Source organism: Vittaforma corneae, assembly GCF_000231115.1.
Source record: "Vittaforma corneae ATCC 50505 unplaced genomic scaffold supercont1.1, whole genome shotgun sequence".
Taxonomy (NCBI): domain Eukaryota; kingdom Fungi; phylum Microsporidia; family Nosematidae; genus Vittaforma; species Vittaforma corneae.
Genome location: NW_006889834.1, coordinates 255,643 through 279,655, shown reverse-complemented (window position 1 = coordinate 279,655; position 24,013 = coordinate 255,643). Strand labels below are relative to the sequence as shown.

The 24,013-nt window shown below is 39.4% G+C and overlaps 20 protein-coding genes across 20 annotated transcripts; 9 read left to right on the top strand and 11 right to left on the bottom strand.

Annotated features, from left to right (window-relative positions):
- Positions 1–2: 2 nt before the first annotated feature.
- Positions 3–467, bottom strand: VICG_00200 (uncharacterized protein; the record flags this gene model as incomplete). The annotated part of the gene is made up of 1 exon (XM_007603591.1): positions 3–467. A coding segment is annotated over one exon (465 nt), but the record flags the coding sequence as incomplete, so codon positions are not given.
- Positions 468–487: 20 nt separating this feature from the next.
- VICG_00199 (uncharacterized protein) lies at positions 488–1,168 on the bottom strand (the record flags this gene model as incomplete). The annotated part of the gene is made up of 1 exon (XM_007603590.1): positions 488–1,168. The coding sequence occupies one exon, from the start codon at positions 1,166–1,168 to the stop codon at positions 488–490; it is 681 nt and encodes a 226-aa protein (XP_007603652.1).
- A 258-nt stretch (positions 1,169–1,426) lies between these two features.
- On the bottom strand, positions 1,427–2,503 carry VICG_00198 (uncharacterized protein; the record flags this gene model as incomplete). The annotated part of the gene is made up of 1 exon (XM_007603589.1): positions 1,427–2,503. The coding sequence occupies one exon, from the start codon at positions 2,501–2,503 to the stop codon at positions 1,427–1,429; it is 1,077 nt and encodes a 358-aa protein (XP_007603651.1).
- A 233-nt stretch (positions 2,504–2,736) lies between these two features.
- VICG_00197 (uncharacterized protein) lies at positions 2,737–3,624 on the top strand (the record flags this gene model as incomplete). The annotated part of the gene is made up of 1 exon (XM_007603588.1): positions 2,737–3,624. The coding sequence occupies one exon, from the start codon at positions 2,737–2,739 to the stop codon at positions 3,622–3,624; it is 888 nt and encodes a 295-aa protein (XP_007603650.1).
- A 293-nt stretch (positions 3,625–3,917) lies between these two features.
- Positions 3,918–4,277, bottom strand: VICG_00196 (uncharacterized protein; the record flags this gene model as incomplete). Its single annotated transcript, XM_007603587.1, has 1 exon — positions 3,918–4,277. The coding sequence occupies one exon, from the start codon at positions 4,275–4,277 to the stop codon at positions 3,918–3,920; it is 360 nt and encodes a 119-aa protein (XP_007603649.1).
- Positions 4,278–4,494: 217 nt separating this feature from the next.
- VICG_00195 (RluA family pseudouridine synthase) lies at positions 4,495–5,460 on the top strand (the record flags this gene model as incomplete). The annotated part of the gene is made up of 1 exon (XM_007603586.1): positions 4,495–5,460. The coding sequence occupies one exon, from the start codon at positions 4,495–4,497 to the stop codon at positions 5,458–5,460; it is 966 nt and encodes a 321-aa protein (XP_007603648.1).
- A 134-nt stretch (positions 5,461–5,594) lies between these two features.
- On the top strand, positions 5,595–6,269 carry VICG_00194 (uncharacterized protein; the record flags this gene model as incomplete). Its single annotated transcript, XM_007603585.1, has 1 exon — positions 5,595–6,269. The coding sequence occupies one exon, from the start codon at positions 5,595–5,597 to the stop codon at positions 6,267–6,269; it is 675 nt and encodes a 224-aa protein (XP_007603647.1).
- A 173-nt stretch (positions 6,270–6,442) lies between these two features.
- VICG_00193 (uncharacterized protein) lies at positions 6,443–7,033 on the bottom strand (the record flags this gene model as incomplete). The annotated part of the gene is made up of 1 exon (XM_007603584.1): positions 6,443–7,033. The coding sequence occupies one exon, from the start codon at positions 7,031–7,033 to the stop codon at positions 6,443–6,445; it is 591 nt and encodes a 196-aa protein (XP_007603646.1).
- A 97-nt stretch (positions 7,034–7,130) lies between these two features.
- On the bottom strand, positions 7,131–7,997 carry VICG_00192 (uncharacterized protein; the record flags this gene model as incomplete). The annotated part of the gene is made up of 1 exon (XM_007603583.1): positions 7,131–7,997. One exon carries the CDS (start codon positions 7,995–7,997, stop codon positions 7,131–7,133), a length of 867 nt encoding a protein of 288 aa, XP_007603645.1.
- A 108-nt stretch (positions 7,998–8,105) lies between these two features.
- On the bottom strand, positions 8,106–9,446 carry VICG_00191 (uncharacterized protein; the record flags this gene model as incomplete). Its single annotated transcript, XM_007603582.1, has 1 exon — positions 8,106–9,446. The coding sequence occupies one exon, from the start codon at positions 9,444–9,446 to the stop codon at positions 8,106–8,108; it is 1,341 nt and encodes a 446-aa protein (XP_007603644.1).
- A 327-nt stretch (positions 9,447–9,773) lies between these two features.
- Positions 9,774–11,936, top strand: VICG_00190 (uncharacterized protein; the record flags this gene model as incomplete). The annotated part of the gene is made up of 1 exon (XM_007603581.1): positions 9,774–11,936. One exon carries the CDS (start codon positions 9,774–9,776, stop codon positions 11,934–11,936), a length of 2,163 nt encoding a protein of 720 aa, XP_007603643.1.
- A 48-nt stretch (positions 11,937–11,984) lies between these two features.
- VICG_00189 (uncharacterized protein) lies at positions 11,985–13,160 on the bottom strand (the record flags this gene model as incomplete). The annotated part of the gene is made up of 1 exon (XM_007603580.1): positions 11,985–13,160. One exon carries the CDS (start codon positions 13,158–13,160, stop codon positions 11,985–11,987), a length of 1,176 nt encoding a protein of 391 aa, XP_007603642.1.
- A 461-nt stretch (positions 13,161–13,621) lies between these two features.
- Positions 13,622–15,259, top strand: VICG_00188 (uncharacterized protein; the record flags this gene model as incomplete). The annotated part of the gene is made up of 1 exon (XM_007603579.1): positions 13,622–15,259. One exon carries the CDS (start codon positions 13,622–13,624, stop codon positions 15,257–15,259), a length of 1,638 nt encoding a protein of 545 aa, XP_007603641.1.
- Positions 15,260–15,807: 548 nt separating this feature from the next.
- On the bottom strand, positions 15,808–17,052 carry VICG_00187 (CTP synthase; the record flags this gene model as incomplete). The annotated part of the gene is made up of 1 exon (XM_007603578.1): positions 15,808–17,052. The coding sequence occupies one exon, from the start codon at positions 17,050–17,052 to the stop codon at positions 15,808–15,810; it is 1,245 nt and encodes a 414-aa protein (XP_007603640.1).
- Positions 17,053–17,668: 616 nt separating this feature from the next.
- VICG_00186 (uncharacterized protein) lies at positions 17,669–18,424 on the top strand (the record flags this gene model as incomplete). The annotated part of the gene is made up of 1 exon (XM_007603577.1): positions 17,669–18,424. One exon carries the CDS (start codon positions 17,669–17,671, stop codon positions 18,422–18,424), a length of 756 nt encoding a protein of 251 aa, XP_007603639.1.
- Positions 18,425–18,899: 475 nt separating this feature from the next.
- On the bottom strand, positions 18,900–19,319 carry VICG_00185 (uncharacterized protein; the record flags this gene model as incomplete). Its single annotated transcript, XM_007603576.1, has 1 exon — positions 18,900–19,319. One exon carries the CDS (start codon positions 19,317–19,319, stop codon positions 18,900–18,902), a length of 420 nt encoding a protein of 139 aa, XP_007603638.1.
- A 678-nt stretch (positions 19,320–19,997) lies between these two features.
- On the top strand, positions 19,998–21,212 carry VICG_00184 (uncharacterized protein; the record flags this gene model as incomplete). Its single annotated transcript, XM_007603575.1, has 1 exon — positions 19,998–21,212. A coding segment is annotated over one exon (1,215 nt), but the record flags the coding sequence as incomplete, so codon positions are not given.
- Positions 21,213–21,923: 711 nt separating this feature from the next.
- Positions 21,924–22,505, top strand: VICG_00183 (uncharacterized protein; the record flags this gene model as incomplete). Its single annotated transcript, XM_007603574.1, has 1 exon — positions 21,924–22,505. The coding sequence occupies one exon, from the start codon at positions 21,924–21,926 to the stop codon at positions 22,503–22,505; it is 582 nt and encodes a 193-aa protein (XP_007603636.1).
- Positions 22,506–23,024: 519 nt separating this feature from the next.
- Positions 23,025–23,411, bottom strand: VICG_00182 (uncharacterized protein; the record flags this gene model as incomplete). The annotated part of the gene is made up of 1 exon (XM_007603573.1): positions 23,025–23,411. The coding sequence occupies one exon, from the start codon at positions 23,409–23,411 to the stop codon at positions 23,025–23,027; it is 387 nt and encodes a 128-aa protein (XP_007603635.1).
- Positions 23,412–23,553: 142 nt separating this feature from the next.
- On the top strand, positions 23,554–23,865 carry VICG_00181 (uncharacterized protein; the record flags this gene model as incomplete). Its single annotated transcript, XM_007603572.1, has 1 exon — positions 23,554–23,865. One exon carries the CDS (start codon positions 23,554–23,556, stop codon positions 23,863–23,865), a length of 312 nt encoding a protein of 103 aa, XP_007603634.1.
- Positions 23,866–24,013: the final 148 nt, after the last annotated feature.

Sequence of the window (24,013 nt, the reverse complement as noted above, 5' to 3'; positions counted from 1 at the left end):
GCCTTCTTGAAATACGCCTCTGCTGCCGCCCGCTTTGATGTCTCACTATATGCAACTCCCAGTCCAAAATTGGCTTTGTCGTTATTTTCCAGCATACAAAGTGAAGACTTAAAGTAGTTCTGTGCCTCCAAATACTGGCTTCTGATGTTGAACTCAAATCCCAAGAGCGAATATGCAAAGGGGTTTTCCAGAATACTGAGGCTCTTCATAAGACATGTGGTACTTTCCTTGGGCATCCCATTTAGCGAGTAGTAATTTCCTATAACAGACCAAGTAATGTAATGATTTGGTGCTGTGGATATTAAATCCTTTGCAAGCAATCCTAAAAGGTTTGTATCCTTGTTGATCCACAGCGACGTAGAGTAGACGTCCATTTCTAGAACAAAGCTAGGGTCTTTTTCCCTTAGAAATTCAAAAACTTGCAAGCCCACCTTCGACGATGTCAATCTGCAATACATCGAAGCCATTTTTGAAAGAAAATACGATCCTATGCCTGGTGTGCTTGAGAAGTAGAATTTTGCTTTAGGAAGCAAAGTAAGAGATCACCGGCTGTCTGGGGTATGGATGGTTTGTCTTCTGATGTCTGTTCGGCTTCGCTTGTCCGTTGAACTGAAAGCTTAAATAGATCTTGGAATAGCATCATTATTGGATCGGTTGCAAATTGGTTTATGGGTGCGATCCAGTTGTTTTCATCGAAAAGACCAAGACAGGGCCCCAAAAGGGGATTCTTAAACATCGACTTTCTATACTTTTCGACACCCTGCTTGGCCTTTCCCTTCAAAATCAACAGTTTTCCAAACAACGCCTCGAAAAATTCAGTATCAACTGGATCCAATATAAAACTACTAAGAAAAATGTCTGTTACCTTCTCAGGGGCAGTCTTGCTTTCTATTATAGTTGTTAGCTCAACAACTGCCTCACTGTATTTCTTCACTTTCATGTAGCTTAGTGCTTTGTAAAAAACTGCTGTTGTTCCTTCCAAATTACTTAGATGAAACAAAGAGCGGCTATACTCCTGGTTTTCGTAGAAAATAATTCCAGTTAGCAATTGAAATTCAGGAAAGCTTTCTGAAATGTGCATGGAAATGTATGCAGCCGTTTCATAATCTCTGTACTTATAGCATTTGATGAGCTTGTTCTTTAGACTTACAACCTCAGAAGAATGCATGGGCTGAAAGCAGGTGATGCCAAAATAGATATAACAGATGGAGTGGCAGTTTCTTGGTATTTTAGCATTTTATTAAGATTTGATGCATCTTAAAAGTTCTAAATAGATTCGCATCACCAAACGATGCACGGTAGCACTTAGGCATTTTATATCTTAAATGAGAGCATTAGGCTTTTAGCCCACTTGTTTGGCAAATAAATTAACCATACAATCATAACAAATACGCTTTAGTACTATTTACTTGGGTCCGAGTACATTCTACTCCTGCGGGTTTTTGAGAAAGTAATTTGGGAACATAAATAAATCATCAAAATAGTATCCAGCCAGCTGTCTCTTGTGCTTCCAGTACTTTGAGATTAGATCCAAGGCGGGGGTTCCGCTGTATTTCTCAAGTCCAGTCTCTATGGCTTTAGGAGCCTTTGCAACGACTTTTGAATACCTGGTCCTCCTGGGCTCAGAAAACCCTCTTGTTTCTCTAATTAGTAGCGCGTTGGATAACTCTGGATACGATTCCACATCCTTGAGTGTGTTTCGTCTTGACATGATTCTTTTTGATCTGTTCAAGGGGTTGTGTTTTTCACAGTAGCTGACACCATTTCCTATATCACAGTACAGCTTCTGGGCAGCGCAACTGCTATGATAAAATACATCACACCCACCATATGCGCACTTAATTAAAAATGTAGAACAATTGCCACAGACACTACAGATACCTTCCAACCTTTCTGCCTCTGTATCGTCTATGGGATCTTTAACATTCATATTGCAGAACGAGACTCCTGGGATAAGAAGCGAACAAACAACGTGCCCCCACTCATTAGTGACGGTTTTCTTGAAAATGCCGTTGCTTGTATTACAAAACTTACAGACTGCCTTTTCATAGTGGAAAATGCATTTTTTGCACAGCCATCGCTTGCTAGCCGACTCGGCAACGCCGTAGCAGGATTCGTGGACTGTGATATAGCATCCTTGGCATATAATGGGTGTCCGTTCATCCATATATTGATATTTTCCACAAATGTCACAGGGCTTATCTGGCTTTTTAATTTTTATACGATCAAGGCTTTTGAAAATCCAAGAGATAAAGTTTTGATCCAGCTTCTTAAATATTTCTTCAAAATCTTGTATCTTGATGCTGTTTTGTACACAAAACTCTTCATCAAACTCATCAGGCGTAAATATCTCAGCAACTGATTGAGTTGCCTGGTCCTCGTCGATTATGGCAATCTCACGATCCTCTGGCAGTTCTGGCCATGCTATTCCCAGGTTTTTATTTAGATCTAGTTTTCTGTAGAGTTTCTTGTAGCTAATCTCTTCCCTAGGATATTTTACCATTTGGGATCAAAACATCCAGGAGTAGAAACTGGCAAAAACAATCAAACTGTCTATTTAGCATGGTACACAGCCAATTATCAGAATATGATGGCAGTATATTGGATGGATGATAACAGTGCTAAATTTGAGCATTGCCATATGAGCAGTAAAATACTTTTCATTTCGCATTATTAGATCATACTTTCCAAATGAGCGTCCTTGAATTTACTCATTGGGATTTTGCTGCACCCCTGATGTTGGAATATGAGCCAGTAATGAAAAAGCTGCTGAAGTTGGTTGTACGCTCCTTCTATGAACCACACCACGTTGTTATTACAGATATTCTCCTGGAGAACACGATGCTCAGTGATGCAGAGTTCTGTGAAAGAATGAAAATGCTAAGTAGAGAGTTTAACAAGTTGATAATTAGACTAAAGGATGATCGGCTAGTAAAGTCCGACATAAAGGTTGAGTCTAAGGAAGACAATAGACAAACCCTAAGGAATGTCTATTACTTTAATTACGCTGAAGCTCGAGATGTCATAAAGTACAAAATTTTCAAGATGACGAAGGTTTTAGAAGTGAAAAAAGTGTCAGAAGATGAGGCATTCTACTGCCCGGCCTGTGAGAGATACTTTTCGGCCTTGGATGCGCAGGCGCTGGTTGAGGATTATCTATTTAAATGTATATTTTGTAAATGTGAGCTTCAAGAATGTACACACAAGCCAAACGACAAAGAAATAGACCTGAAGGAGCTTCTTTACACTCTTAATGACATTATTACCTTACTCAAAGAAGCCGAAAAGTGTGAAATACCCTCGTTAGACTATTTCCAAATACTCGAGATAAAAAAAGAAAAAGAAATGTTTATGAAAAATGAAAGCCGAGCTGGTCTTCTTGAGGCCAAAGAGAAGCATGGCCTTTTGAATATTGAAGAGGTGGATACAAAGGCTGATTCGGAAGAATTTGTCACATATGCCACATCGGAGATAGGGAATGAACAGCCTAAGCATATTGACGAGGCTGTGATGGTAAATGGTGTTCCAAAGCCATTTTCTGAGGTAACCGAGGAGGACAAGGAGCTTATGAGCGAGGAAGAGTATACAAAGTATTTCGAGATATACTCAATGCACAATCAATGATAGCAATATGCACAATGGCTACAGCATTAGTATACGACCAGCTGTACTCAGAGTATTTTTTGGAGGGATAACGATGCTTGGAGTCGGCACTGAAGACCGAATGAAAGCCATCAAATATCGTTTCCAGTTTTATAAAGTTTGGTGTGCTTGGTCATAAGGTGTGGTATGTTTATTCTGAATATATTGGCACTGCAATTCTTGCATTATAACAAAGATTCTACTAAATGCCAAGTCTTCCAACTGCAGTGTTAGTTTAGCTTAAATAAATTCAATTTATTACAGTTTAGCATGCTTTATCGTTGGATTGTTGAAAATAGCGTCGACAGTCCAGAATAAATTCCAAATATTGCAGACCCTGGAGCAGCTCCTTTCTTTGAACCAATGGCGCCCGCTGCAGCCCCTGCCACAACACTGTTCAGAATATCATCTTTCTTCCTAGTCGCTTCCATTGACATCTCGACAGCAGAGTATACAGCACTCATCTTTGCAAAGTTTTTTCCACTTCTGTGCATCGATTGGAGTAGTGGCCTATTGGAAGGCACAAACATTCCAAAGACACAGCCAAATGCATATCCCTTTACAGTGTCTACTGCAAGTCTTTCTATGTACGGTCGTGCTGAGGAAAGCGATTTCTTGAAGCTATCACTGGCCATTTAGTGACAAAATTTTTTGGCGATAAAAGCACCAGCAAAAGAGGGCATGATTTGGTAATCTTGCCAACCGCAGCAGACATGGCCATTTGCATCAGAGCACCATCAAAACACTGTAGTTTTGACATAAACTTATTCTTAAAGATTGCAGCAACATTTCTATATTGTATTGACCGCTTACTACTTTTCATGTAAATTTTTAAGCCAGATTTTCTTGGAAATGCAACAGATAAAATACTTTCACACATACAAAACACATGTAAAGCAGAGATGGAGGAACAGACACTTGGTCGATGTATTGGAGTCGGAGTTTAGAACAAGATCAAGAAAGTACTATATCGGGGCTATAGAGTGTGGCGTAATAACGGTCAATGATCAAAAAACATCACCGATGTATCTGTTGAAAGACCTGGATGTAATTAGGCACATTGTCCACATTCATGAGCCCATTCCGCCCAACATTGACATTATTGAAAAAGAAAGTGACTATTGGGTGGTAAATAAGCCAAGCGGAATACCGTGCCATCCAACGGGAGGATACTTTGAATACTCCGTCACAAGAGCACTATTCAAAGACCAGAGCGTGGGATGCGTGAACAGATTGGACATGCCTGTCTCTGGTGTGCTAATCTTGACTTTCAGCAATTCAAACTTTGCTCACAATCTACTCGGTTCTGCGGAAAAGGTATACATTGCAAAAGTGAAAGGGGAGTTTCCCAGCAGCATCACTGTTGACAAACCAGTTGGTTTGGTGAGCGCAAGAATGTTTGATGTATCCGACTCTGGAAAGCCGAGCCGTACCACTTTCAGACTTTTAGAATATAGAAATGGCTACTCACTGGTTGAATGCAGGCCTGTGACAGGCAGAACGCATCAGATAAGAATCCATTGCAAATGCATTGGGTTTCCTATTCTTAATGATCTTTTATATGGCCAGGAATCCAATACGATTAAATCAGAAGGTATGCAACCAGAGTTCCCTGAGCTTTGTAATTCTGAGTACAACTGCGATGAAGATATTCGTAATACAAATGACGAAAAGTACAAATATGCAATTAGGAGCTGTAAAGGAACCAGCAACCGCTCGTTTGAAATAAGCAATTCCCACATTTGCCTTCATGCATGGAAGTATACCTTTAATGGAGTCACATATGAAGCTCCGTGGCCCGCCTGGGCTGTTCTTTAGCCTATCTGCTCAGTCCCAGGACTCCAGCCCCGACTCGATCTCATGCTCCAATAAACCAGCATTTCCAAGTTAGTAAATCGTGTTTGATACAATATCTCTTTTGTTGTGGTTTAGCATTGCCAAGGCACCCCCTGATGCCATTGTCCTCGATAAAAGAAGATGAGGAGATTATCCAAGTGCTAGAGGAAATTGATGAGAATTTTTCTGCAGTCAAAAACACACTGAGAGAGCTCAGATTAAAGATAGGTAGGGTGGGGGAAAGAAGCAGAGAGGTTGTTGAAGATTGCCAACCGTGGGTTAGATTCTTTGAAGTCCAGACAAAACAGGAGTTTTCACCCTTCTCGGATCTGCATTTGAACAGTTTGAAGTATAAAGAAGTAGTGCAAAGCCCAGACAACCTGAGTTACTCGTCTCCCAAAAATCCCTTTGTTGAGATTGAGTCTTCAGAGCTGCTAAACAAATCATTGTTCAAAGAGCTAAAGCTTAACCTGGCTACGAGTTCATCAGTGTCGTGCATCAATGCTGGTTCAAATATTGAAAATCCAAAAAATATGCAGAATAACGACTCTGAAGATACCGACTACGACATAAGGCCGTTTGAAAAGTCGCTATTGCCTGAGATATTTCAGGATGAGTCCGACTTGATTGAGCTTTATGATTTTATCAAGAAACACCGGTCGGTTTCACTCGAGCATATTGTTGATAATTTCAGGAGCATCCCTCCCGAAAAATTGGAAATATTAATTTCGGTTCTTTGCAGAAAACGGTTTGTCAAACATAAAAACTCAAAAATATCAATTGAAAAATAAATTTAACTCAATACAATGTGTAATCGAATGTCAGGTATTATTCATTTGGCATTGGTTGTCAAAGTCCAATTTTGTGAGTAAGCAATCTGTTTAAAGAACACACCACTTGCATACACTGGAGCAAAAATGATTTGGCAGTGTGCTTGGTGTCTCTTGCCGAGCAGTGTCCAGTGCTATCTTAAAAATTCATATTTTTTAGAAATCTTATCCTTAAATACAAAATAAGGCCCAACATTGATACTCAACACACAGTTTTTGCACACTGAGACTGCAGGATGATATGCATCTGGCTTTACATCGATAGGTTTTTTAGAGACTTCTTCTCCATTAACAAAAAACGTTAGTTTTTGTGCCGAACCGTCAGAAAATATCAGGCAGCAGACTATATCGCCCTTGAAGTATCTTTCACCATATTTAGCACGCTTGCCTTTGTGAAACATATACCCATTCTTACTGCCAAAGGAATATCCGTGCTCGTCCATGCCGATTGGGCCATTAATCTCGGCACCGCTGCTGGCAAATCCAACTCTTGAGTATCCTTCATTTGAAGTGATTGTAGCCTCAAAGTAGATATACCTGTTTAACATTACATGTGCCAATAAAGCGGATCTATATCCGTTGTTTGATGTGAATTCTCGGATTTGACACGAGTCAATTGATTTTGCTGTTCTAATAGATTCTGACATTTTGATCCGCTTGCTTCTCTTTGAAGCTTCTGGCTCAAAGTTTGCTTGGGTCTCTTGGCCTGTACAATTGCTTCCCATGAAGATTTTAGGGTGCCACGATTGAAATTTATAATGCTTTATTTGAATGATACGGCGGACGATTCATTTAAGTTTATGCTGACCCAGCTTGTGGCGTTTATGTGGGTCTGTCAATTAGTTTGGCGCAAATCCTTGATGAAATGTCATCGAATACTCGGTGATTAAATGCATCCCCCGAATCTGAGTTTTTGGCCAGTTCTTTGTTGAGAGGAATAGATCCAAAATACTCTATGTTTTCATTTTTGCAGAACTCTTCTATACCTGAGTTAGGATATACAACATTGATGTGAGAGCATCTTGGGCAATGAAAATTTTTCATATTTTCGACCATCCCCATAATTGACATTCCTGCTTTGTTACAAAATGCAATCTGCCTTCTAACATCATTCAGAGACAGGTTTTGCGGCGTGGTGACCATGATGGAGTATTGTGGTCTCACATAGTTGACAAGTGCAAGGTGCTCTTCTGTTATATTTGGCGGTGTATCAACAACCATGACATCATATCCAGAAAAATCGCAGTGTTTTAAAATCTTTTTTATTGCGTAGTTCTTGGTGTTTGTGTTGAATACTCGGGTCTGATCGTCCAAGTGCCCTATGCTAATCACGCCAATTTCTTCTTCTGTGACTATTGGCGCAAATGAACAATCGGATCGAAAAACAAACTCGTTTTCGGTTTTCGTGAGCCGAGGAATACTTGGCCCAGAAAGATCAAAATCCAGAATGGCTGTCCTGATCCCCATTGCAGCTACCCTGGATGCAATATTCCGTGCGATGGTGCTTTTGCCGACACCACCCTTCCCACTTAAAATAGCCAATATGAGCTTTAGCTGCTTCAGATTCTTTTGTATTGCCGGAATGTCTTCATCTGGCTTAGAAGACGCACAGATGTTTGCATTTGGACATCCTTTGCACGACTCCGCTTTTCCAGCCATTCCAGAGCTGGCACTTGGGCACTTCTGCATGGGTCTGAAAATCTCTTTGAAAATCAGAGCAGTTAGCTTGGTTGTACAAATCAGCAAGAGTAGAGATTAAGTTTACATAGTATTAGCACACTTGTATGAAATATTAATTTATTCATATGGGCTCGAAAATGATTCGGCAAACGACACCGCCTTTAGAAAAATCTCCTCAAAGGCCACAATTTCATTAAGTTCAATGCTCAGGCCGCGGACAAGCTCGCTTAGTTCTTTATCTTCAGACAGCTCGTCAGAATATATTGAGGTTACAATCATTAGAATTTCGGTAATCAGCGGCGTGAATTCGTCGATTTTTATGGTTTCCAAGCACAGCCGGAGTGTACATTTCAAAAAATCGGTGTCCGCATCTTTCATTAATCTCATAAAGCTACGCTTGTCAGAAATGAACTTTAGAACTGCAAATGACTGCTCAAGGCTGTTATCTTTAAAACACTTTTTGAGAGCCTCTTTGTACATAAAATTTCCCAAGAGTCTTTCCACCTCTATTGCTACTCTTTTGTTGCTTTGTATTACCTCATAGTTAATTTCATCTTCGTAAGGCCTGCATTTGCCCATGCTTTTTCGCTGTTCCTCAACTGTCTTTTTAGCCTCCAGGCTATATATTTTGCCTGCCTCAAGCACAACAAACGGTACATCATTGACGATCGAAAATGATATGAGTCTAGAATTAAAGTTGAAATTGCTTATGTTTTTTAGCTGTTGGTTGAATGACTTGAAGCGCCCATCAAGCGAGCAAGAATAGACCCTGTCCTTATATAGTCCAAGGCCAGTAATCTCTCTGGTATGAAGTATAGCACCGCTTTCAATTGCAAAATTATTGGTGTTAAAAATATATGCCTTATTTTTAGAAACAAAAAGTATATTTTCTGGAGATAGATTAATCGCATCATCTATAGATAGGCCAAAGTCAACTTTTGTGAGCAATTTGTAGTCGCACAAAGAGTATAGTAGTATGTTCTTTGAGAATACAACCAGCTTGTTGCCAACTTCCAAGAGCTTTCTGGGCAGTTCATCGCCCAAGTCAAGCTTGCAGATAGATTTATCTCCGGTCAGATCGTAGAAATTGACAAAGTGGTCCTTGGCTGCCGAGACGACTGTTTTGCTTGATGTTATTATTATATCAGTTATTCCTGCATCGTGTCCCTGAAACTGTCGAATTGCAGCTCTATGTCCAGAGAAGATGCGGACTTCTCCACTCAGAGCTCCAGCACAAATTAATTGGTGGTGTGTGGATAGGGCTGTAATCTCCGCTTTGAATCCGGCAATCTTCTTCTGCTTTTTCTCTTTCAACGAAAATAGCTCATTTTTACTTGAGAATACATGATGGCCCTCAACAGAAATAAAATGCGAAATCGGCATGTGTGCGTCAAAATGCAAATCAAAAATGTCTGTTTTTGTGTCTCTGAGCTGATAAGAGTTGCTTAGAATGAACATTGGTGAAGGGTGGGCAGAAAAAAGAATAAGTACTCTGGACCTCAAATGTGAACATTACCCGGCCCTAAGAATAGCTGTGGATGATAAAGACATACCATTAGCCTGATGCATTTGTAAATGCATAGTTTCTGAGGTCATATCAATGCCTCAAAAATTAAGTTGCTACACTCCTTACAGATCAGTGAGTAGCAGCAATATCTTTATGAAATATAAATATGTTATATATTTACAACTGAGTGTTTCATACATCAATGTGGTGCCTGATATATTTACCATTTTAAAACTTGTTTCAGATTTCATATTTAATCGAAGCGACAATGATAAACAATGAAAGCTTCTAAGTTAAGTACAACACTCTTTACAGTTTCCATAATTGCAATGATGATACTCGTGTTTGATATAACGTCGTATCTAAGGGGTAAGAATGGATATCTGATTGGCAAAGGCCGATCGCATCTTGTTGGGAACATCGAGAACAAAAACGAACTCGACAAAAAGTTGAACGAGATTAGCAATAGCATCATAAGTCTTTCAACCAGGCTTTCCCGTATTGAAGAATCAATATCCAAGATGGATAGGTCATTTGAGAAAAAGGTTATTTATCCTCTAAGAAATGAAAAAAGCTCTTCAAGTTTAAAGCAGAGCTATGACAATGATGAGGTGGTGCCCGACTTCAGTCGTCGCCGAGAATCACTAAGCAGGCTACGCAAAGGCAGGGATGTTTCAGGCACCAATGAAAGCCTGGACGGTGATGATAATCTGTTTGACCATGTCCATCATCGAAGAAATTCAAGAAAGTGGCATAAAAGCGACGAAAATACCATGAATATCCTCACTCCTAAAAGTAGCCTAAATAATGTCTTCCATGATGCAGAAAATTCTAACTGGCATAGAAAACCTCGCCACTCACATGTACTTGGCCACAATCACAGATTTAATAGCGACTACTTCCCAGAATCGCCCAACAAAAGAGATGCACTTGACAACAGTCTTATCAAATCGGATGGTAGGGACTACAATGGCTCCCACGGCAAAACCTACGAAAGCTCAAAGTATAGTCTCAAATATTCAAATCCACCAACATTCCCTCGAAGAGCATTGCTTAGAAAAGTTAGCATTTCGGTTGAGCCTAAAAGGGACTTCTCTAGGTTTTCAAAAACTCCATATTTTAACGGAATGGTCAATCTCGACGATTTGTTTTCAGGTATTGGCAAGGACAGCGATTCTGTGGTTGAAGTCAAGCGATTTGATAATTTAGACTCGTTTAGAAATTTTACGAAGAATCAATCAGAAAACACAGCCAACGAAGAAAATGACAATGCAGTTGAAACAAGCTTCTTCAAAATGTCTGATATTATTGGGAGAACCTCGCCATCTGAAAGAGATAAGAAGAATTCGAGTTTATCAAGTAATGGCCTGATTGATTTTACAAAAATGGTTGGCCAAAAAAGCAATGCGTCTACTATGAGCGCCGACAGTCATGAAATGCCATCAAAAGATAGTGCTAATGCTGCTGACAATAATATCTATGGCTCAAGGAATGGCTCTAACTCACTCAATAACAGCTTCGGATCCAGTGGCAAGTACAACCCAAAAGGTACTGCAAACTTGTCCGGCATCAGTTACGACTCAAAGAGTACTGCTAGCACATCTGGCACTGGTTCTGGCCCAAAAAGCAATACAAATTCGTTTAAAGATAGCTATATCTTAAAAAATGCTGCTGACGACGCGTTCTACATCCCAAAGAGCAATGCCAGCCTATTTGATAATGTCAAACAAGAAGGCAATACGGCTGACTTATCCTCAAAGCCCAATAACAATACCAAAATGAATGAAAATAGCAATGCTCCAAGCAAAATTTCGGGTACGCCAGCGAATTTGCAGGAAACAATCAGCCCCCCTAAAAACAACACCAATGTTCGTGATAACACATCTAGTGCTGATATGCCTAGTGGCAACGAAAAGACAATGATGAGTATATTTATCAATGCCGATGCTCCAAGGAGTGAGATAAAAGATTTCGAGACTAAGAGCAGCGGAAATCCGGTAGCTACTGAGTTTTGTGAAAGCTTTAGTAATCCATACGAAGCTTTCAGGTCTGGAAAGTGTGTTTATAGAAATGTAACCGCCTCCAATGCAGATCCACTGAGCTTTGGGCTAGGTGATGAATTGTCACTAAATCCTGAGGATTTCATAAACACAATACACGCAACCATTAAAAATATGGAGGAGAGTATTAAACCATACACTGGCGGTGAAGCATTAGCCAATAAAAATAGCAATTGGGCTGAAAAGAAGATATCTGGTGCCAGCAATACCAATGGACACTCTGGCACAAGTGCTGAAAACATCACAGCGAGCTCCAAGGAGAGTGGAAATGTTGTCGGCGGCAAAGAAAACAAAACCCTCAACCTTCCATCAACGGACTCTAAAAAGCCACTAATTGATGACGAGATTCAAAAGCCCACACTTATACAGCCCTCAGTCTAATAAACACATCAAGCACTAATTACTTTTAATTAATTTAATGACGTCTTTTTAATGTAAGGCTTCGACTCTGTCCAAAATTGAGTATTTTTTCTTATTTGAAAGCAGTTTGAGTGCTCTACTGTCGATGGTATCAATAGCATTTGGAAACGGTGAAATGTGTGGTGGTAGTTCTTTGCCGACGAAGTACAAATCGTATGGAAGTATCTTTGATTGATTCAAGCAGTCAAAAACATACTGTGGCTGAAGATAGATGTTTTCTGGATCGATGGCATCAACGGTCTCGGTAATTATAAACTTGGCCTGGCCATAGCTTGCGACTTCACCGTCAAGAGAGAGAATTACAAAGGCTATCTGCTCGCTGATCGACTTAACATCTATAAAAAACCTCATGTTCTTGAAGATGCCTGCCTTTTTGCCGTTTTCTTTTGGATAGAGAATACCAAACTTGTGGACACAAAGCTTCAGGTGTATTTTCAGGAGTGGTGATGCATATTTGAGCAATGAAATATCAAGCTTGTCAGGACTATTAGTATGTGTGATCTCGGCCGCCTCACTTTCCTCTTCACTGAGAGACCCAAAATCAAGAAAATCAAAATTACACACAGTCTTGGCATCTGGAGAGTCCACTTTTTCTTCAACAAAATCAGCAAGATTTGCTCCCGGATATGGAACCATCCAGCACACAATTATTTTCTCAACGTTAAATCCAAAGTAGATGCCTTTCTTTGACATGAACGCCTTACTCAGCAGCTTCCGTTCGATAATAAATTTTCTAAAACTCTCTAGCTCCTCTTTAACATAGTCTATGGATAGTAGGTCGATAATGTACAAATTTTTAAGAGTGTTTCCTAAATCGTCTACCGACTGTCCGAGAGACCCATACTTCTGTTTTACAAGATCTATCAAATCAAATTCTTCATCTATGACCTTAGAGGCCCTTTCAATCTGCTGAAACTTCAGCATCTTCTGTCTTTTCGCTTCTTTTTTCAGATTTCTGTTCAATATCCCATAAGTTTCACTGTAAAACATCGTTTTTACATCTTCTATTCTATAATACCATCCATCGACTTTGTCGTAGCAATTCTTACTGTCGGCAACAACCGGATATATCCCAAGCATGACCGATAGCTTATCAAACTGCTTTTCAGACACGTTTAATTTTTGCACAGCTGTTTTTCTAGACACATACTTGACTGCTGGTCTGAAGTGCTTGTAGCCGCCCATTTACAAGGACTAAAAACTTTTCAAAAAATCCGAACAGTAAAAGAGCTAATATGATACAACAGTAGTGGTGTCTTGTTTGTAATGCAGTACCATAACCAATTATGCTACTTAAGCGAACGTGATATTTGCTGCTGAGCATACTAGGCAAGATGTGCTATTAATAAACGACATGCTGGATGCTATTCGATTGGATAATACCCAAAGCAATGTTTGAGTGATTTGAGACGTAAGCTGCTACTGGTGCTAGAGTAATTGCATATTTTACACTCGGCACGTCATAGTCATCTTGCTTCCACATTAACTTCATCACTTTGTTTAGGATGGTTCTCAGCATCAAATCAGCTTTTATGGAGTTAGAACACTAACATGTTCAATGGATTACCTAGCAGTCTCGGCGACTCAAGATGCAAATCCACAGTTTAGACTTTTAGTTGAAATATTTTGAAGGGACTCTAGCAAAAATGGTGTTGAAAAAAATGGCGGGAGCAAAGGTGCAAGAAAACTGCTCAAATGCCAGTAGAAACATCGACAAAGAGGAATGCTGTGCTGAACAAGCAGCACAACAACCATCCATCTGGTCTTTTAGAACAAATAATAGCATCCACGTTTGTGTCAGAAAAAAGCCCATTGAAGAAGGTAAAGACACAGTTAAAATAGAAAACAACAGCGTTATCGTTCAAAATAGTAAGCTGTCATACTCCCTTGATGATATTGAGTTTAATCATCAGTTTTTGTTTGATAGTGCCTTTGATGAAAATTGTTCCAACGAGGAAATTTTCCAATTGGCAGTCAAAGGAATGGTAGATTTTTCAATAGACGGCGGGTCTGGCTCGGTTATCGCATATGGCCAGACAGGAACTGGAAAGACATATACACTGCTAGACCAGAAGTCGGGGCTGCTGTTCCAGGTTTTAAAATATTCGTCGTCCAGAATTGCCTGTGGAGCGCTTTCATTTCTTGAAGTGTATATGGGAAATGTGCAGGACTGTCTAAGAAACAATCTAAAAATTAACCTTTTTGAAAAAAACAATGAAATCTATGCATCGGAAATAACAGTCCGACCATTCCACGGGTTTGAGGATGCAAGGAATATCCTGAAGGCGGGCGTTTTGAATAGAAGCACATCTATAACCGACACTAATGCTTGTTCCTCCCGATCCCATGCTGTTGTTATTATTGAGTTTTTGCCAGCAGCTGAAAAATCGGAAGTTGTTAGATCGAAGAAGCTTTTGTCCAGCCATTCACTGGCCATTGTGGATCTTGCAGGAAGTGAGAGAGGATGCGATAGGAGAGTGTGTTCAAAGGAGGTTGCAACAGAGGGTGCAGAGATCAATAAAAGCTTATTGGCACTGAAGGAATGTATCCGAGGCATAGAAATGAAAAGCAAGTTCCTGCCATTTAGACAAAGTAAATTGACTCAAATTTTGAAGAATGCACTGATAGGTAATTCCAAGACCTGTTTTATCGCAAATATCTCGCCTAGTATTAAAGACATTGAGCATACGCTGAATACACTCAGGTATGCCAGCAGGATAAAGGAGTCCTCTCACAAGTACAGCGGCTCCTCAGGATCAGAAAGACAAGATTGCTCAGATTCTACTGTCGACTCATCGGTTCTAGTGGACAGTGCCTTGAATGCCGCTGATCCTTACAGCACCAGGAGCCGTTGTATTTCTGCTGATACCAGTATTGACAACCCATTTACCGTTGATTTCGAAGATCTAACAAGCAACCGAAGCATGTTCTTCTTTGATGGGAATAGCAGTAATGGGCATTTCAAGGAAGATGCTGAGGATCTCAAGATCGTTGAAACTGATGGCGATGCTTCCACGGCAGAGTTACAATCTAAGAAGAATGCAAAGACCATCAGCAAAGATATTAATTATGTAAATGAAATTACAAAACTGTTTGATTCGAAATGCACTCTTCTTGAAAAGTCCTCCATTCAACCGTCCACGATATCACTTCAAAAATCAAGAATTGAAAAGATCCTGCAAAACTTTACTTTATTAATTCAAAAGGAAGGCAATCTGCAGGTGCTAAAGAACATTTCAGCAGAGCTGGAACAGCTTGTTTCGAAATTAAAAAGCAAACGCTAGATTCAAATATTAAATTAATTGAGCTTAGCTCCTTAAACATACAGCAGTATATTGCATTAGTCAGATTAACTGCTGAGCAGTATAGCACATTTCTTATATTAAAAGAATATGGAAGGAAAGCCATAGTTTAATAGACAGTGCTTTGCATTACGTCATCATTTTTAATTATTAACTAGTTTTCAATTACCGCTTGCACATAAGCCATAATTATTGGGTCTACACTCTCAGGTCTGCTGCTCAACTCAGGGTGGTACTGAACTCCAAAGTAGAACTTGTTCTTCTCCACACAAACGGCGACTATCCTGTTGTCACTTGTTCTTCCTTCAACCTTCATGCCAGCTGACTGCAGGACATCCTCATACTCAGGATTAAGTGAATATCTATGTCTGAACACTTGATTGGCTTTATCAGTCTTGTAAATCTTAGTACCTAAGATATCTCCAAACTGGACCGTGTATTCGCCCAGGAATATGTCCTCTTTTGTGTTACAGCAGACAATATTTGGATGCTTCCTGATCAGAAAGTTACGCGAAAACGAACTGAATTCCTCAGACGTAGGCGTCTGAGAATTCTAACAGGTTTCTCGCAAACTCAATAACCATTATTTGGAATCCAAGACAGATTCCCAGGAATGGAATATTGTTCATTCTGGCATAATGAGCAACCATGACTTTAGTTTCAACATTCAAGTCTCCAAAGCCCCCTGGAATTATGATTCCATTGACGCTTTTCAATAAGTCGAATGTGTCACTGTCATTGTTGGCCAGCTTGAGATAGTTGATTGTTACAATTTCAATATCATGGCCAAAGTGCTTTCCTGCACTTACAACGGCATCTTCAAGACTGGTGTATGGCTGGTCGTTTGTGAAATATCGTGAAATAATTCCGATTTTTTTGGATTTTCCGTAAATTTTTGTAAAAATACCAAATTTTTGATCTAGATAAAACGACTGCTTACGATCCTCAAGACAGAGCAGCTCCTTAATGGAGGTATAAAGGCCTTGTTCCAATAAAGCCTGTGGGATATCGTACTGATTTGTGCAGTCTCTGGACCATATAATGTGCTCCTTTTTGATCCCGCAGTTCTCAGACACTTTTCCAAGATACACGTCGCCCATCTCTTTATTTCCCCTGTAGATCATAATATCATTGGTGATTCCAAAGCTTTTTAGATTGTTTAGTGTGTTTTGTAGCAGCTTTGTCTTAACAATATCGCCAATTTCAATCATGTAATCCAGTGTTACAAAGCATTTATCGTTCTTGTCAATATTTCCAAAGTATCTTGAAAACCCTTTGATCAGGAAAAACGCTTCGTCGTCACCAATAGTGCCTCCAAGCTCAACTATGATAAAATCGGGTCTTTTAAACACCTTCCTTTGATTGATAATTGTGCACACTGGCTTCTCCTGAAGAAACTGCAGCCTCTTTGAGATATAGTCATTAAAATCCGTACAAAACCTCAGTGTTTTGCCATTATAAGATCCAGACTTCTCATTTGTTATGATATCAAAAAGAATCTTTCCCGAAGTTAGCGTATTAGACGCATCAAGAATAAGATTGCAGAATCTCTGATAGTTTCCTAAATCCAAATCTGCCTCTGTTCCGTCTGCCAATACAAACGTCTCTCCGTGCTCACTTGGCTCAAGTCTTCCTGCATTGTAGTTAAGATATGGATCCACTTTCAAGAATGTTACTGTGTAGCCATATGACTGCAGTATTGCCCCAATTGAGGACGACAATATGCCCTTTCCAATTCCAGAGAAGCTTCCCCCAGTAACAAAAATGTACTTCATTGGGGTAAATTTTTTACAACATTTTATGTGAGTTGATCACTAAAAGTCAAAAGGATGCAAATCAAGTGTCAATTACAAGCTCAAATTAAAAAACGCTAGAGAATGGCAATTTAACAACATCGGCATTGTGCGCTTTAAATGAGCACTCCCGCAGCAGTAAAGGAGAGCATCTGAAGAGCGATATGATGCTATTGGATAATAAACGCCAGCTTGCCCAAATCTACCAAAGAACTACTCAATGTCAGAGAACAGTGGTGGAATTGAAAGCCAGACATTTCATCACAGCAGAGCTAAAGATATAATGCTTGCTGGCATATCTCATTGGAGACGGTTTAAGTATTGATGATACATTCAGCACAGCCGGCTATTTAAAGATTATACTAAATCTTTAACGGCTAAGTTTATTCCAAACAGAAAAGCACTCAAGTCCGAAGGAATATGCAACTAGAGCCTTTCAGTTTGCATCGACTATAAACAGCCACCCCTTAGCCAAGTGCCCATCTAAGCTTAATTGCATTGCATAGATGTTGGATGTTTAATTATCCAAATATTGATATTCTAAATGAATTCATTTAGAACGATTTGGCAGGATATAATGTTGGCATTTTCATAGACCATGAAATACTTGATTCTTCTAGGATTAATATCGTCCATTACTCTGCCTGACACCTGCACGAGCACTGGTGTTGTTGCTTTGACAATTGATGAGGGGCCCAGCGCATATACAGACAGCATTCTGGATATTCTTGATAAGAAGGGTGTGCCTGCTACTTTTCATTTCAATCCTTCAATTGTAGGCTCTGAGTTCCAAGGCATCTATGACAGAGTCGAGGATGAAGGCCACGAGATTGGATTTAGGTCCAGCCCAAAAAGAGCATACACAGACGATCAGCCCTATGAAGATGTTGAGGAAGACCTAGACCAGCAGTTGAAGTTCATGCAATCCAGAACATCGAAAGACATTAAGTATGCTAGAGCACCTAAAAATGGTGATCTTCCTGTTCAGAATGTGTATAATTACTTTGTTAAACGTAAAATAATCCAGACTTCATACAGCCTGTGCCCCCATGACAATCCGGACGAGGATCCTGTAGACAGAATCCGAGACTTCCTTGGCCCGAACAACTACAAACACGACTCATTCATTATTCAACTCTACGAACAAAGACTTGAGCAGGACGGCAATCTTTCTGAGATAATTGATGCAATAAAGGAATATAACTATGAGATCGTGACACTGTCCAGCTGTTTGGATGGTTACGAGCCTGGAAAGCCTGTAACGAAAAGCAAATCAGGTAGGCTGACGTCTTCCTGCAGCAAAATGGTCTTTCCCCAGTTTATTCCGCTGTTAATGCACTACCTAATATATTAAATAAACTGTCAGCTATTCCTACAACTTGTATTAGTTGCCCTTAATATTCCTAGCATCGAGTCTACGACAAGCGACCAGCGATAATGCCAAGTCAAAAATATATTGGCTACAATTTCTTAATATTTGTATTTTAAGCACCAGGATGTGCGAATAGAGAGAATATATTAAAATAAAAACGGGACGGCCCATGTCTTTACACAAGGTCTAGCCTTATGCAGAGTATTGAACGATTACATTCGTGCTGCAAAGTATCTTGAAAAACCATGCGAAAGTTAGACATCCGAAGATGTAGACAGCTAGTTCAAATGAGCCAGCATGTCCCGGGGATGCTTTAAAATTTTTACTTGCAGCAAAGCAGGAAAAAGCAGAACAAGGCACATGGCTACTAGCCATGCTCGTAAGCATGGCCAATATGTTAATTAAGGATAGCATACACAAGAAATATTACAGTTTTTAGTCAATTTTAATTCGCCTGTCAGATTATATTATCAATGTCGGGAAATGCCATTTTAAGATTGGCTAACAGCCTGTCTTTTGACAGTGTTGAGGTGGCCCATATTTCACTTAGTCTTAGTTGGCTTTTGTGCTTCTTGACAATGCACTTTGCCTCAACCTCCTCATGCCCAAAGTAAAACGTGTTTCCCTTTTGATAAAAATTTTCACAGATCTTTTCACATTTTGGGATTAAATAGGTCCTGTGCAGTCTTTTGTGAAACTGCACGTCTTTCATATTAGTCGAGTTGTACTTTATTTTGCATTTCAAGCAGTATTTAAAGACGTTTTTTCCAAAGCCTAGGATCCTTTGCATTTCAGGTGTACAACGAACAGTGTTTGCATCATGTGCATAAGCATAAATACACATACTTGGCATGAATAACAAAGAAACGTCAAGCATCAGTTGTGCATTATGCCTTTATGGATTAAAAATGCATTTGGCCACTGCAAAGACATCCTTATCTTTATCTTCCATGCTTTTCGGTATTCTTCTCAAAAATTCTCAAGTTTCCAAGTCCCATTGGGCAGAAGAACAGCGTTGGAGACCTCTCCAAGGAAAGTCCTCGGAAGACGCCGAAAGGTAGCCGTAGAAGGCCTTCTGTGCCTAATAATAGAGCTATGCTGTTAGGTATCGATCTACCCAACAAAATGAGGCTTACTCTCTGTACCCAATCTTTTAATCCAAGCTCTTTAGTTCTTGTAAACACGCAATATTTTCTAACACAGATTTAAGTGTGCTATGTCCATGTTGGGAAGACAACTGAGAGACATAGCCAATATGTGCATTTTAAAGTAGAGTTGATTTTATTTCATATTCTTTAAGAATTTAAACTAAGGTAAGATAAACTTCGAAGCCCGTATGTTTTGTATTAAGCCACTTTATTCCAAGGCTGTTTCAGCAACAGCACTTCTCTGCTGTATTAACAGCTTTATTTGTCACCCACCTGTGCCCTTTTTGACCCATGGAAAAGATGAAACAGATAAGACAGCTGTTTGAAGAAACCAAGGGGCTAGAAAGCCTGGAAAAACGTACAAGGAGGGGAAGAAGGAAATACTTCAACTTGAAAATGAAATAGAAGTGCTCAAGGAGGAAAGAAGTGGTCTAAATATCAATGTGCTGAACAAGCAAATTGAAGAGGGAGAGTGCGAGCTCAATAGCATTGTGAAGGAGATAGACTGTGGCAAGATTATTGAGGGCAAGTGCATGTCATTGTACGAGCTTGAGAGGGCCTTGGATCTAATTATGGACGAGAATCTATGCCTGGAAAAGTGTCGCGGGTTTATGAATAGCTTGGTATGTGTTTTTAATATCTCAAGTTTGCAGATGGAAAAGTACTTTAAAACACAAAAAGAAGAGGAAAGTTTCAAAATTATTAAAGTTAGCAAGGAGATTGAGGAGCTATTTAGAATGAGTAAATCAAGATCATTTTTCAGGAATCTTGAATGCGACTTAAAGTCAAGAGCCAAGGAGGAGTTGGAGGGTGCTGTGCCATTTGATGTTGAAGTATTCTCGACAAACGACTCGTTGTATATCGTTTTTCCATCAGAAAACTCATCAGATGGCGACGAAATTAACGTCCAAGGTCTTCGCAAGGAGACGTTCTCTTCGCTTGTGGAATCATTTAGCACAACAATTGGCTGTGTTCTCTTCATACTAAAGGCCAACCTTGCTCATTCTTTTGCTAAGGACAACTATTCGATGGTTGATTTGGTTGAAAATAATAAAAAACTTGAGGGTTCCGAGTTTCACATCGAAAATATCGAGGAGTGGACACTAGACTGTGTGATGAAAGACATTTTGAATATTCCAAAGGCAAGAATAGACGCGAAGGATCTTTATCTTATTGAGGACGGGGTGTCTGGAGAGTTTGTTTCTAATCCATATCACAGGCTAATAATGCTGTCAAAGTTTATTGAAAAATCCCATTCAGCCAGGAAAGAAAAGGCAAAGGTGTTTTATGACAAAGCGGTACTCAAGTTCTTTGACTTGAATAGAGTTCACGGTGTCGGTGATGCGTTTGTGATGTATTCTGACATTTCTCATTTTGTCAAGAAATGTGCAAATTTCAAATATTCCGAAGACCTGAGCAAAGTGCGGGAGGATCTGTTTTGTAAAATACTGGATCTAAGCACAGCATTAGACATTGACTTGGCTCTGTCCATCCTTACGCTTAAGGCCAGAATAAAACAAAAGCAGTTTGACTTTTACGAGAATGTTGGGAAGTTTGTTCCTCGAAAGGCCCACAAGTTTTTCAAGATTCAGTTTTTTGAAAGGCTGTATGATAGTTTTTGAATATAGTTATTATGCCCCAGAAGCTGCCAGCGAATGGCAAAAATACCCTCAAGGAACTGTCCCAATATCTGCTTGATATATCATTTGAAATAGGGTCTGAGTCGATTACAAACTATTGTAAGGTTGCAGCACTCTGTGAGTGTTTAGACTCGTCATTAGAAGAAGTTATTGAGCTGTATGAGTTTGGGAGCGTAAGTCTTGAAAACTCCGAGCTGAAAATGATTGTTAGAAACATGTTTGAGGAATCGGAGCTGAGAGACAGCTTTATTAACAGATTGGATTGAGTGCCGCTTAGTAGCATTTGGATTAAATAACGGTTTATTGATGCATTGGGATTGGCCACAAGTAGCTAATATGTAATTCTTATATCCAGGTCGTTTAATATATTGATTGGAGTCTCGTGTAAGCTAAGCTATGAGCAAGGCTTGAAATAGCAGTGCTATCGACAATACTCGACAGGGCTCTTGGTTGTTGTGCTTGCATGTAAAAACATGCAGAATGCACTTGTAAAATCTGTATTGAGTCGTGAATGTCTGGCATTCATCGCATGGATTTTAATTATCCTTACTAAAATAGCGCCTTGGCAAGGATCTGCAGTATCCAAGCAAGGTTGTTTGTTTTTGTTTTACAGTATTTTACATTCAATACATTGGAATCGCAGAATTAAATATTTGAGGTATGATTTAATTACAGCCCTGTTTAAACAAACAAATGAAAAGAAGCCTTGTTGCACGAATGAAAATAGTGGATCCAAAAAGATTGAGGGCTGCAAAGATAGTGCCACAACTACGTGTTTGTATAAAGAAGACAAGTCAGCCCCAGCCGTATAGATTTGTGTCGCCAACTGTCGGAGTGGTGTCTGAAGTATTAAAAAGCATTAATGTGGATGATGGGGAGCTTAAATTGGCACTGATAGACCTAGCACTTACTAGATTTATTGCCAATAAAACACCAATCAACATTTCATTTACAAGGTTTCTCAAGAACTTTGACAAGTTCAATGTATTTTCATTGCTCTGCGCCTGTAGCTACATGGAGTCAGCCAGAATAGCTTCTAAAGGCGATGTAAGGACGTTTATTTATATCTTTCTTGGATTTAACATTCTCTCGTCAAAGTACCTGGATGATTACTGTGTTTGGAATTCAGCCTATACTAGCCTTTGGGGAATAGACTATATCCAGGCATCACAGATTGAGCTATTTGCACTGAAAAGATTGAACTACAAGCTAGCGGTTAATATAAGCAGCATCTTAAAGATGCTTTCGGAGGCTTTTGATATACTTGAAATGTAACATAATACTATATTTCAAGTGTGCTCATCAAAATAGATCCCCATTAAACCATGTGCCAGTCAGCGATTACTCATCGATAGGTCCTTGTCTTGACTATTGCTTCTTAACCCCAAAGTTATGGCGGATGAATTGGAGAGTGTGAAAGAAAAATACGGATGCTTATTGAAGAACTTGGAGCAGAACATCAAAAAGGGAGACAACCAAAAGATAAAAGAAGAAGTCGATGAAATAGTTAATGAGGTTTTAAGGTTTAGAAGAGCCATTGAAAATAAAAAATACAGTCTTTAAATGATGGCCTACAGTGTCGGTCTGCAAAACAAAAGCAGAGCAGTAGATCCTTCAATAGAAAGGCTAGGTGGAATAGGATCCATGCTCTTTATAATTAAATGCAGCTTTCTTTGGACACTTGCCTCGCTATTAAGTATTTTATGGAATCTTCAGTTTGTACCCCGTATTAAAAATGCAAATCGCCGATATGCTGTATATAATATTTAGATATGCTAAATTGCAATGCTTTTATTAATTGTCGAGGTATTTTTGGCATAGGCTCCGTATTGTCTTTGAAATTAAATACCCTAGAGAAAGATTGAATGTAACATTGAAAAGTATAAAGCTCCAAACAAAACCAGGAAGACCGCATATTTTCTTCTCAACATCAATTCGTATTTCAGCAGGCTTGGTATCTTTGAAGTATTCAGTCTTATCAACTACCTTGAATATTTTTGGTGACATTTCTTCTAGCTGGTAGATTGAATTGCCAAGATGTGACAGCTTCACACTATTTCCCCATGAAATTTCACTGGATCTCAATACCGTGCCTTGTACATGTAGTTCTTTGAAATCATTTGTTGATATTTCAATATTATCACAGAGTATAAAAGCAAGCAAAACAAATAAAATTTTCATGGGTGTCTGAGAATTAAAAGTTATCCCATGCTTTCTCGGCCAACTAGCTTTTGAGCCAAACTACTACAGCCAATATGCATGGCCAGCACATATTGGTCTGTGGTATTTGAACGCAAAAAATTTCACTGTACACCCCCACCAAATGGAAGATGCAAGCAAAAAAATTGCAGTAATTGACGAGCTTTCTATCCAGATTTACGACGAGGACCACACAATGCTAAATCCACTTCGTTGGGTGATATCTAATAACTGGGTTGGAGATGCCGTTGAGTTTTGCGGATACACCATTCCTCACCCATCAGAAAGAATCTCGCATCTTAATGTCCAACTTGAAGACAGGAACGCACAATCTCCAAAGAATGTACTAAAGAAGGTCTATGAAGGACTAGAATGTATCGAAGTCATAGCAGCCAAGCTGCTTGAGTCCATAAAAGAAGTCGAAGGTAGCATATAAAGATGTCAATATTGGTAAAAATGGCAGCTTATATTTTAAATACCAAGCGAGACGTTATATTATCCATGAATATAAATTGGAATGGCAATATAAAATGCTGAAATAGTCATCCTTTTAATTAAATACATCCCTCTCAACCTTTACCCAG